At 40.3% G+C, this 13,214-nt stretch overlaps 2 protein-coding genes across 2 annotated transcripts; one reads left to right on the forward strand and one right to left on the reverse strand.

Moving 5' to 3' along the window:
- Positions 1-296: 296 nt before the first annotated feature.
- Positions 297-1,393, reverse strand: LOC109410590 (uncharacterized). Its single transcript, XM_019684114.3, has one exon. The coding sequence runs from the start codon at positions 1,304-1,306 to the stop codon at positions 413-415; it is 894 nt and encodes a 297-aa protein (XP_019539659.2). The 5' UTR covers positions 1,307-1,393; the 3' UTR covers positions 297-412.
- An 8,643-nt stretch (positions 1,394-10,036) lies between these two features.
- Positions 10,037-10,519, forward strand: LOC109414406 (protein obstructor-E-like). The gene has a single exon (XM_019688212.3). It carries the CDS (start codon positions 10,037-10,039, stop codon positions 10,517-10,519), a length of 483 nt encoding a protein of 160 aa, XP_019543757.3.
- The last annotated feature ends 2,695 nt before the right edge of the window (positions 10,520-13,214 follow it).

Here is a 13,214-nt window from a genome sequence, read left to right on the forward strand (position 1 = left end):
GGATTAACTCAGTGACTAAGTGGTTATTTTCTAGGTGTGAGGTTGTTAGAGGTTTATTTCTTAGCTTTTTCGAAAATAAACACCCACGTTGAAATATTTCTTATCAGAGTATTAATCAAAATGAAATGCACGCTAAGAAAAACTTACTCTCAAATGACCCAGACCCACCCAAATCTTATTTTAACTGAAATAGCTCAAAAGTGAGCAATTCGCATTGCCTTTAACTGATGTAATTTTCGCACTTAGGCCAGCACTAGCTCTGGAAATACTATTTATTTAAGAAAGAAAGAAATAAATTCACGGTATTATATACTATAGTTTTTATTCGATCTCACTAACTTAGTTTCTAAGGTTCTTACTACCTATCACAGTTAACAAATTATCAATATTCGAGATGGCTCCACGTGCATCTTCAGTCCTGCCCTATTATTGTGCATGTGCTTTGGTTTCCCGGTAGACATATCGAGAGTTGCTCGGAGAACACATGCAATCGAGGGCATTCGTGCTCCGTGGCTACTCCCAGCCGGCAGCTTATGTACATGTAGCAGAAGTGTGGATGAGGTATCAACCCCAACAACCTTCCTTCGCAAATTTCGTTCGTTATCGGAGCCAATGTGGTAGTTGTGGTACCCTCCGGATTAATCAACGTAGCGCAGGTATTGGGATTACCCGGAATGCAGATACGTAGCCTCTCGTTAAATACTGTCCAGCTGGGACATGCTTGCACTGTAGGAATCCAAAGCTGGCACCGGACGAAGTGCGTACAAAGCCGTGGGTGTGGCAACCGTCCGAAGGATCTACTGTTTGTTACGCAATACTCAATAGGTACTTGGTTTATAGTTCCGGGTGCAGGAGTTGTTGTCGTTGGTAAAATCTGCACATTACAAGTCTCCGAATCACCCGGCAAGCAAATGAAGAATCTCCGTGAGAACACAAATCCGTCTCGACAGGTATGCTCCCTCAAACTTCCCAACAAGCAACTGTTAAACTTTGTGCAGCTCTCCGGATGAGGAAATCTACTCAGCACCACTCCTCTACATGGATTATCTTCTTCAGGATCCTCAGGAAATCCTTCCACACATGTTTGCTGATTGCCTGGGACACATGTCACAAGATCCGTGGAAAATATCGTGCCCTCCGGACAATTCACGATTTCAGCTTCTTCCAAGTAACACACAATGAACTCGTAGCACACATCCGGACTCACCAATATGCCACTGAGAATCCCCTGACAAGGATTTTCCGTCTGCGCAGTTGATCCGCCTTGTATCGCCGCTACGAGCAACGCAAAAACTAACGACCTCATTTTGTTGGCTGCGTTCTCCAAGAATATCGATTTCGATCTAATAACACTGTAAACTGTTGTTGATATGATTTCGACAACTGATAGACAACCGGCTTTTATACGGGAGAGAAGGAGCCGCGTGCTGATAAGGTGAATCACTGTAATCGCCTAAGCCCCACATTTAGTGAATCGGGACCGCTGATTGCTTACGTCGTCGGATGGGATTGCCTTCAGCAGCCAAAACATGGGCCCACGGTAGGCCCGGATAGCTTATCGGGTTTTATGGCTTTTTTCCCAGAGCCATTGAATTGAGTAAATTGCCAGATGAGTGAACCTCAAGGCGGGCTATATTTTCGACTTGTACAAGTTCATATCTGCGCGTGATACGGTGCTAGCTCTGTTTGTACACAAATCTTTATTTGGGTGGGATTTGACTTGCTATTGTCCACCATGCTTACCGGTGATGATCGGGAGCGACAGTGCGGGTTGAAATTCTTCGAAATGCATCGTGACGACATGATGCATAAAAATCTGAATTTATCATCAATCGCTGTGGCTAAATTCAAACTTTGCCCCAGAATTAAACCACTCACTTTCGGTAACAAATGCATGGGGAATCACCATTATCCATTATCCATTGCTGTTCGCGTGTGAATTTGATGGATGAGCTTGGGCTGATGACTTGACAATTCGTGGGAAATAAATGTCATGTTATTACACATATCCAGACAGCTTGAAATGTACTGAGTTTGATTGCATTGTACTTAGTGTTGGAACGGTTGCTTGATTTTAATCCACAATTCAAGCTAAATGTTGCAAAACTAATATTTAAACCTTCTGCACATTTACTCGGTACAAACAAAAGTTTATGCGATTTTATGAAAACGTTGAATTCTTTAGAACTTTTTTCATGGTTCCACCCTTCAGGGATGGGAACACTCACTTGCAGAGAGTTACACTCACTTGCTGTTTTCTCAGCTCAGACGCGTGCCATCAAGAAACGATGTATGGACGACTTTTGCCTTGTGGTTTTGTCTAAAAGTTTGTCGAATAGAGTAAAGATCGCACATGCATACCGAAGTCATGAGGGAGCTGCAAAGGCAACTCTCCACGAGGTGAATGTAAATTACACTCACCTCGTGGAGAGTCGCTTTTACAGCTCTGTAACGACTTTGGTATGCGTGTGCGACCCCTACTCTATTCGGCAAACTTTCAGACAAAATCACCGTCCATTCATCGTGTCTTGATAGCACGCATCTGAGTTGAGAAAACTGCAAGTGAGTGTAACTCTCTGGAAGTGAGTGTTCCCATCCCTGCCAACCTTAGCACCTTGTTGGATACAGCGTAGCTTTACTTTTGAACTGAGCATATGGTACAGCATCATCTTCGTTGGATTGAATTCTTTTCCCCCTGTTTCGCTGTTATTTCTTCCAGCATCATCATGCCGTGACCAGACCACTGAAGTCTGCTGAATTTTATTGTTCATTTATACACTTCATACAACTCGTAATTCTTGCGTTGGCGCCACGAACCATTTTTTAGTTTCCCATCGAATATTTCAGTATCACTTCATGACGATGATGATAACGATCAGCTTGAGCTAATATGGCTTCAGAGTCATATTAGAACGGAATGATCTACCTGATGATTTGTTGTAGCAGGGTATGCTAAATGGAGACATTTGGAAAACAATATTATGGTTGTTTCCTCGTGACATAAGCCTAGCCACTCCATGAACTTTTTCCCGGAAACCAGATCATTTAGCTTCCTTATGCTAACATCCAACCACTTCCCCCACCCACGCAATCCCGATTTATATACCATGTTCAAATATAATAGGGAACAACAAGGAACGATCACTGAACCGCGTTACTGGATACTCAAAAACTTCTAAAGCTTCTTAGTATGCCTTCTTTAACCAACTGTTCAAAGTTTCCTCAAATCTCTGCGAATTGTCCTGATCCAAGCTTTTCTGAACTTCAGCTACTACACTCTCTTTGTGCTGCCGTTTCTTACGATTGTGGACCAAGGAAGTGGCATCCCTATCCCACAAATGCAATGTTTTCGTAGCCAACATAACTACGGCTCAAGCGTACGGCTCAAGCTGACAACCTATCTTTTAACACAGCAGCATAGTTTTAATGCGGGGTTGGAAAACAAGAAGACCATAACAGTCCCCTGTTGTGGACTCGTTCCTCTGCTCTTACCACTCTGTACCATTAGGGTGGGGCTAATTTTGAAAAATCTCTCCGGGGTATAATTTGCCAGGTTGAAAGTAGATCACTGGTCGAAATAAGTGAGCTGTGCAAAACTTCTAGCAGTTCTTCATAGTGTTCAAATCAACGTTTTCAATTTAGAAACTCTTGCCCTTTTAAATTGAGAAAACAGAAGACTTAAATATTTAAATACCTTCTTAAACTCAATCGAATATTCATTAGTGTCAAACGTTTTGCTGTTTTGTTTAGTTTTTATTTTTGGGTTAAGGAGGGGGGGGGGGGGAAGGTGGATGGTGTGTGATCGAACATCGAAACTTCTAGCAGTACTTCACAGTGTTCAAATCAACGTTTTAGTTGCATTAGCGTGCGCAGGGTTCTTGCTTAAGGGGGCACTACAACGTTGGTGCAATATATGATCATGGTACATACAAGATATAGTCATAGTGTTACACACAATATGAATTCCCAAGAAGGGGTTCCAACATGCTGTGGGGCTAACATCGCCAAGTACTTCATATTGGGATTCTGGAGGAGGGTTCGGATGGTGATAGTTTCATGGAAACGCGAAACTTTAATATGAAGTCATTATCTCGACTCCTTCAGAAATTCATCGAGGAGTTCCTTTAGACATTCCTCCAGAAATTTCTACAGGAAGCCTCAAAAATTTCTCCAGAAACCCTTCATAAAACTCTTCCAGGATTTCCTCCAGTAATTCCTCCAGAAAAACTCCAAGAATTCCTCCAGGAATTCCTCCAGGGATTCTTCCAGAAAATCCTCTAGGAATTTCTGCTAGAATTTCTTCTGGAATTCCTCCAGAGAACACTAAAGGAATGTCTCCCGGAACTCTTCCAGGCATTCTTTCAGGGATACCTCCATGGATTCGTCCAAGAATTTGTCCAGGAATGTAGTCAGGAGTTTCTCCAGTGATTCCTCCAGCGATTCCTCTATGAATTCCTCCATGAGTTTCTCCAGGAATTTTTCAAGGACTTTGTCCTGGAATTTCTCCGGGAACTTCTCCAAAATTTTCTTCAAGAATTCCTTCACGGATTCCTCCAGGAATTTCTCCACGGATTCCTCCAGATAATCCTCAGGCAATTTCTCCCAGAACTCTTCCAGGAAATTCTCCAGAAATACCTCCAGAATTTCCTCCAGGAACTCCTCCAGAAAATTCTCTAGGATTGTTTGCTAAAATTTCTCTAGTTTTCCCCAGGATTTACTCCACGAAATCCTCCAGAAAAACCTAAAGGAATTTCTCTCGGAGCTTTTTCAGGAATTCCTTTTGGAACTCCTCGAGGAATTCTTTGAGGGATCCCTCCATGGATTCATCTAGGAATTTCTCCAGAAATTAGGCTGATACAAATTTAATTTTGACTTTTTGTTTCCCCCCCCCCCCCCCCCCCCCCCCTTCAAAAAATTTCGGCTCAAAATGACATTTTGAGGGGGCAGATAAAAAAATATTTATGAAAATATCGAGTCTTGCTAAAAATTCTTTAACAAATCCGATGAGTTTTTAATATTTTTCTGACAAAATGCATTATTTTTTCATACGCCCCCCCCCCCCCTCGACCAGCTAAAGAGTGGTGGGACAAAAAGTGAAATAAATATTTGTAACGGCCTTAATCCAGGAAATTCTTTGGAAATTCCTTCTGGCATTCATCCATGAGTTTTTTTCAGAAATTTCAAAAAAAAAAGAATTCCCGAAGGAATTTCTCCAGAAAAAACTCCCAAAATGCATACAGGGATTCCTCCAGTAATTTCTCCAGGGATTCCTCTAGGACTTCTTCAGGTATTCCTCCAGAAGATCTTCTAGAAAATCTTCCAGGAATTTCTCCAGAAATTTCTCCAGGAAGGCTAGATTATTTCTCCAAAAATAGCCTAGGGATCCTAAAGAGATTTCTTTAGGAATTCCTCCAGAGATTCCTCCAGGAAGTCTTCCACGGATTACTTTGGGAACGCCTCCAGGGATTTTTCCAGAAATTCCTTCAGGCATTCCTCCTTTAATTCCTCCATGATTTCCTCCAGAATATCCATCGGCGATTCCTTCTGATATTCTTGCAGGGATTCCTCCTGAAGCTTCTAAAGGAGTTCCTCCTGGTATGCCTCCACGGATTCCTCCAGTAAATCCACCTGGAATTCTTCATGAAACTCTTTGAGGAATTCCTTTACGGTTACCTCCAGGTATTCTTCACGTATTTCTCCTGAAATTCTTACAGAGATACCGCCCGAGATTCTTTAACCCTTTGGAGACGGCGTTTTTGCCTCTCTAGATGCAACCTCGCTAGTCTAGAACACATTTGTGATGATCGATTTTCTCGGCTGGGCACATACGACCCATCCGTCCCCAAAGGGTTAAGGGATTTTTCCAGGAATTCCTCTAAGGATTCGTCAATGAATTTCTCCAGTCCTTCAAGAATTTATCAGCAATTCATCCACGAATTCTTCCAGGAATTCTTTTACGGGGATTCCTCCTTCAGTTCCTTTTCCAGAACTACCTCTAGCAATTCATATAAGTATTCCTTGGATGGAGTGCCTCTAGGGATTTCTCCACGAATTTCTCCAGAAATGCTCCCAGATATTTTCCAGAAATTCTTTCAGGGATTCCTCCTGAAAATTCCTTCAGGGTTTCATATTTAAACTCTTACATAGATTCCTCCAGGAATTCTTCCAGAAATTTCTCCAGAAGTTCTTCAGGGACTTCTCCTGAAATTCCTCCAGGAGTTTCATTCTAGAATTCCTTCACGGATTCGTTTGGGTATTCTTCCTAGGATTACAGCAGGGATTTCTCCAGGAACTTTTCAAAGCTTTCTCCATGATTTCCAAGGATTCCTTTAGGAACGTCTCCAAAAGTTCCTCCAAGGATTCCTCCTAAAAATCCTCCAGAAATGCCTCCACGGATTGCTCCAGAAATTATTGCAATATTATTTTTATGAATGCCTTCAGGAATTCCTTCAGAAGTTCCTTCAGGGATTTCTCCAGTAATTTTTTCAGGGATTCCTAAAAGAATTCCTCTTGGAATTACTTCAAAAATTCGTCCACAAATATTTCCAAGGATTCCTCCAGAAATTCTTCCTGGACTTCACCAGGAATTCCCCCGAGAATTCCTGCAAGAATTGCTCTCATAATTCCTTCAAGTTCCTCCAGGAATTTCTCCAGGATTCATTGCAGGGGCTTGTCAATGAACTCCTCCAGAAATTCTTCTAAAACTCCTCCAAATGTCCCTCCAGAAATTCCTTCAGGTATTTTTCCAGAAGTTCATCCAGCAAATTCCTGCACAAAAACCTCCAGGCATTCTTCCAAGGATTCCATCAGGAATGCTTCCAGGGATCTTTCAGAGATTCCGCCAGGGATTCTTCCAGGAATTCCTCCAGGGTTTCTTCAGAGTTTACTCCAGGAAATTCTCCAGGGATTCGTATAGAAATAATTCCAAGGATTCCTCCTGTTATTCCCCCAGGGATTTGTCCTGGAATTCCTCCACAAATCCCTCGTGGAGTACCTTCAATTATTTCTCCAGCAATTTCTTCAGTGGTTCCTCCTGGAAGTTCTATAGGAGTTTCTCTAGAAATTCTTCCAGAGACTTCTCCAGCAGTTTTTCAATGCTTCCTCCCAAGTATTCCTTCAAGCTTTCCTTCAGTAATTCCTCCAGAAGGTCCTTCAGGGAATCCTCCAGAAGAACCTTCAGGGATTCCTCCTGGGATTTCTCCTTGAATGCCTCCACGGAGTCCTCCAGGAATTCCACGAGGTGATAGAATGATACTCAAAATGATCCACGTAATGCTATTGCATATGCATAGAATTTTTAAAATATGTATGATGTGAGTATGGTACGTTATAAACCATAATCAATGAAACCTCAAGATAGTACATGCGTGGCAAGTAAATGAAATTTGATATATAGAATGCTAAGATGAAACAAGCGATTTGAAGATGGTGTTAAAATAAGATGATGCATACAAATCAAATTGCGGGTGGCCATAAAGGTACATGATGTCACCATGGTGTATAGGATCCCTTGATAACACTGAGATCGTTAGGATGGTGCATAGAATGCTGATATGGATCATGCCATTCAAAGAGTGTGCATGATGTCAGTATGATGCATTAGAGTCGACATGGGTTATGAAATGCTATTTTGATGGAATTGCGGGAATTGCAAGAATGGTGCAGGAAACTCAATGTGGCACAGAAATCAACATGGTCCAGGTACATGGAATGCTTTTTTGTATGCGAAATGCCAAAATGGTGCATCAAAATCAAATGTGCAACACATCGTAATGGAGCATAAGATGCCTAGACGATAAAATAAACGCTGAAATGATGCTTGTAAAGCTTTAAAGAAGGTGCGTGATACTAGTATGTTGCATTAGTTGTCACCGTTATTCGAAGATTATCAACATGTGGCATAGTTAGGTGCAGGAATTGCAAAAATGGTGCAGGAATTGCAAAAATGGTGCAGGAATTGCAAAAATGGTGCAGGAATTGCAAAAATGGTGCATGGGTACAAACAATATATTTCATATGATGCTCACACCATAACAATGCATCAGATGCTTAGATGATATAATAAACGCTGCAATTTTATTATTATTACTATTTATTAACGACACTTTACCATTGTTGTGGCATTCGTGTCATAAACGCTGAAATGATGCTTGGAAATTGATGGTGTATGAAATTTAATGATGGTTCATACCAGTATGATGCATTAGATACCCACTTGATTAAAAGACAATGCAAGAGATAATGCGTGATGATTCTGTGGCCATCATGATGGTGCATGGAAAGCTTTGAAGAAAGTGCATAAAGTTAGTGTGCTGTATTAGTCGTCACCGTTGTTCAGTGATACCTACTCGACATTTCGTATGGCTAGGTGCACGAATGCAAAAATGGTGCTTGGAATTCAATATGGTGCCGAAGTCACCATGGTACACGTACATGGAATACAATTTTGAAATACGAAATGCCAAAATGGTGCATGTTATACTGACTTGTAAAGTGTTGACTTCACTAATTAGTTGAAAGATGCTGCGTGAAATCAGCATGGATACCTAAATGATTCTGTGAACATCATGGTTGTGCATGTAATACTAAGAATTTTCATGTGTCAGTGGTGCAATAGTTGCCACCATGATTCAGTGATTCACAACATTGCGTGGGTAGATGCAAGGTGCAAGAATTGCAGAAATGGTGCATGGAATTTTGAAGGCAATGTAATTCATTTAGTCACAATATGGTGCATGAGATGCTATTAACCCGCGAGCAGTGGCATCTTTCGACGTTCGCATCACATTTCTTAGACAATTTTTGCGTAAGTGCGAGAAATTTTTAAGGACGAACAAGTGGGGACTTTTCTCGAATCTCCAAGTTGTTTTCGTGGTATATATACCTCCAACTGGAACACATTTTGCTTCTCAGCTTTGTGCTCTATGGGTTATTTCATCTGCCAAAGACAACTTTAAGTTTGTGTATCGTTCGGCAGGCACGAAGATACTCTATTTCATTATGAAAAGTTCTTGAGCTAACCGCTATTCGAATCTGTTACCCTTAGCATGATCTTGGCTAATGTGCGCGACTTAACAAGTTAGATATAGATCACAAATTTTATGAAATGAGTATAAGTGGAGAGCGGTGATAACCTAGAAGTCAGGAATTCCACAAAATTGGGAGTAAATCAATTGGTAATCTGATTATATTTTTTTATTGGACCACACCTACCTACAACGGTATTTGTTATTGATGAGTCAAGCGGATTAAATTCTCGGCATTCCACCTGAACGCCCTACACCTGGCTGAAGCTTCTTCGTGTGCTTCCCAAGTCTAAAATTTGTTTGACTCATTTCGCTATCTTTTGCTGGCCAAATTTCGCAGAATCAACAATCGATTTCGCCCATATTGATAGGGTTGCATTCCGAGCAAATAGCAGTCCTTTAGCATAAAGCAATAGACCTTTCTTTCACGAAAAAAAAACTGAACCAGTTTGGTTGTATTTCTTGAGTATTTATTGTTGCTTTCATCGCCACGATGCTGTATTTTCAACGGATTTTTTATGTATTTTTTGTAAGTTTATTTTTCTAGTGTTCAGTATAGTTCTGGGCTTTCATAGAAATTATGTTACTTAAATAATTATGCTTTATCAACAGTTTTTTTTGAAAATATTTTAGTAGTGTGCACGAGGATGAATTGCAAAAGTACCAACAACTTTCAAAGTAGTGTGTAATTTAGAACAAGCCTTTAAACATTTGAAATATACATATCCTAGCAGGAAACCCCTATTCGAGCCTCATGCGTCAACTAGAATCACATTGCATCGACGACGTCGCAATTATCCACCGATAATCTCTATTGTCATCCAGGTTTATGACTCCGTATGACAAAGTCCACAATGTTTACAAACGTGCTGACAGACGGTTGTCTTCTTTTATTGATTCAATAAAACACATTTGCCACTGTGGAAGATAATTCAATTTCAGGTTGGTGTCTCTATAAAAGCATACGTCCGATTATCAGAGCTCATCAATCCAAGTTGAACAGTCAAACGATGAAGAACATTTTCACACACTCAATTCCGGTGGCAATCCTCGCATCGATCGCTGCTGTGTCTTGCTACCCGCAAGGCGATCCTGCCACACCCGAAAGCTACGATTATCTGTGCACAAACGTCGTCATCGGAATACGGGAACACCCGGAGAGCTGCGATCGTTACATTGCGTGCAACAAGTTCGAGGCGCAAGAAGTCGTCTGCCCCGAGGGACAAGTATTCTCGAGGGAACTGATTCTCTGCGTGGATGGTGATCCAAGCGGGTGTCTGAAGCAGGATCCTACAGAGGAGGTCGTGACGTGTCCCGAAGGATTCGTAGGACGAATGCCGTATCCGGGAGATTGTGGAAAGTTCTACAACTGTGCTGACGGAACTGCCAAGGTTGAGACATGTTTTGAGGGATACATTTTCTACGAACAGATGAAAGTTTGTCTGCCTGGGTACGAATTTGAGGGAGAGTGTAAGTTACATAGTCTGGGATAGGGACACCCCTATTTCGATAACGTAGATGTTAGATAAGTCGAATCTGTTATAAGTTAAATAAGCCGATGATCGAAATATACGAAATATATACTGAAGTGCCTACATTTATACTTCCAGCAAAGCGACTTAAGCGCAACGTACCTGCTAACGCTAAATAATGTAGCAGGCATGCGCGTACCAAATGAACGCGATAAAGAGGGGAAGCACAAATATTCATCCTCTTCTACATGCGCGCAACGCAACAAGTTTGATGCGACTAATGACTTAAGCGGGTGTTACGTTGCGCTGTCACTTGAGCTTAATATGCTTCAGCTTGCGCCCATGATTGTTGGATGATATTGGTAACGCGAGTAACTGCAGTATCGGTCATTCTTTTCACACCCAAATGTTTTCATCCCGAGATCTACTGTGCACTTTTCCAGTATCCTGTAATGAATAAATACATGAATAAATACATACGAAGAAGACTCGGACATGATTCGATGAGAAACAGTAGTTTTATTTGATTATACGATCCCGTACTATTTACTATTATTTAGTACCGTAATCTGGGGGGAAAGTTGAACACCCTTTTTCTATTCTTTTCAATAAAATCAGTTTTATTTCGTCTTGAATGAGTGAACCTATCCCACAGGCTGTTACCTCAAATACTTAAGGCGAAACTGGAGCATTTCCTCATTTTTTCAGTTTTTAATTTTTTTTTAAATAACGAAGCAATATTGCGAGTTCCGTCGAATGAGTCCTAATACCGCAAATCCTTTTGCTGTTACCATACTAATGTGCTCGGCAAAGCTTATGCCGTTTTTCTTTTTGATCCATCCCAAGTAACAGGGCTAACTGAATAATAGTTTCTTAAGCTAAAGTTTGCTTCAGAGGGGGCTTTGTTCCACTCTTGTACAGCAAAAATGTTTGTTGAGCAGTTCCAACCAGGGTTGGGACTGGATGGCATCACAGTTTCAATCCCAACCCTAATTCGGTTTCGCTTGTACTAAAGTTTTTTTTGACGTTGTTTGTTTACACATTTTCCGCCGATCCAGTTCCAACCCAGGTTAAAAAAGAAAAACGGTATTAATTTGCGGTCTATGATCACACCAAGATCACGAATGGAGTCCACACGCTCGATATTGCTGGTTCTGATCATATAATCATAAGACACGTGGGAATGACGTCGGGTGAAAGTAATAGCTTTACATTGCATGTTCCGCGGATATGTTCCAGACGGGAAAATAATAACACGAAAGGTTGTAGAAAATTCTCGCTGAGACCGGTTTAAGGTAGCGATTTTCTGAAAATCCTCGCTAAAAAGTAACGAAAATGCATTTGGTTACTCAAATTGATGGACCCACCGTTAGTTAGAGCCACAACAATTTTTGCGGACCCCTCGATTTTGGTCAAATGGTGGCTCATTTAAACCGTTATAACTCGAAAGTTTCTCCAAAAATCACCTCAAAACGAATTGTTGTTATAAAGAGAAAAAACAGAGCTACTATTTACAATATTAAAAAGTTGGGTCGACCACATTGATTTTGGCCGCCATCATGGACTTTTATACCAAAAAAATTTTTTACCATGATGGCAACCACCGATTTTCAAAATTTTTGCATCAATTGAAAGCTGAGACATTTATACATAACATATCAAACATTTAGAGATGTCTTTTTTTTTCCTATCAAAAGTTATTGATGTACAGATGTAGAATGTGAGACCCCAGCTTGATGAGTTTTTATTCACCGGTGTGACGCTGAATGAATTGGCCTAGCTGCTCATTGTTGGCCACAATAATGCATATGATTCTGAACTAATATTTTAAAAACATGTACTGAGTGGACCTTTATCAAGTTCCGTAAACGAAAGTCTTACAAGAAACTGCTACATTTTGTAAAAAACAATTAAATGACCAAATTTTAAAAGTTTAAAAATAACTTTTCTAAAATTTCCTCTCAAGCATCCAGCAGAAATTTCTCCGAGAATTCCGCCAGAAAAGCATTCATGGGTTTCCTTACCAATTCTTCCATAGATCTTTTCAGAACCCGCACGACAATTCTTTCAGAAAATCATTTCTTCAAAGACTTAGTTGGAAAATTTTCCACGGACTTAAATTTTTTCTCAAGTTTCCTACAGATATTCTAACAGGAGTTCCTCAAGAAATTGAAGCTTGTCCAAGGATTATTTTAAGAAGTATTCTATTCCTTCTAAAATTGATCCATGATTTTCTTCAGCAATTTCTACAGGAATTCGGTCCTCGAATCTTTCAGGGTTTCTTACAAAAAGTTATACCAGCGGATTCTTCAGAAATACTTCCAAGAATGTTTCAGGAAATTTCTCCAGGACTACAAATATTCCTGCAAGAATTTCTACTGAAATTTATTTGAGAATTATTCTGGGGAGATTTCGATGTATTCCTTCTAAAACTTACTTTCGCAATTATTTTTTATTTTTTTTTTTTTTTTAGAAAAAAGAGCTGTATGGATTTTTTTGGAAGTTCTCTAAAAAATTTCTACAGGATTTTTTTTATAAAATCTTTCAAAGAGTCTTTCATAAACTCTACCAGTGTTTTTTGTCAGATATTTCTTCAGAAATCCGTACAGGAATTTTTTAAGAGGTCCATCAGATATTTTTTCAGGAATAAATTACGAGTTTTCATTAAACATTTCTACAGGAATGTATGCAGAAACTTCTTCAGGTATTTAACAAG

This window comes from Aedes albopictus, chromosome 3 (assembly GCF_035046485.1).
Source record: "Aedes albopictus strain Foshan chromosome 3, AalbF5, whole genome shotgun sequence".
In the NCBI taxonomy this organism is placed as follows: domain Eukaryota; kingdom Metazoa; phylum Arthropoda; class Insecta; order Diptera; family Culicidae; genus Aedes; species Aedes albopictus.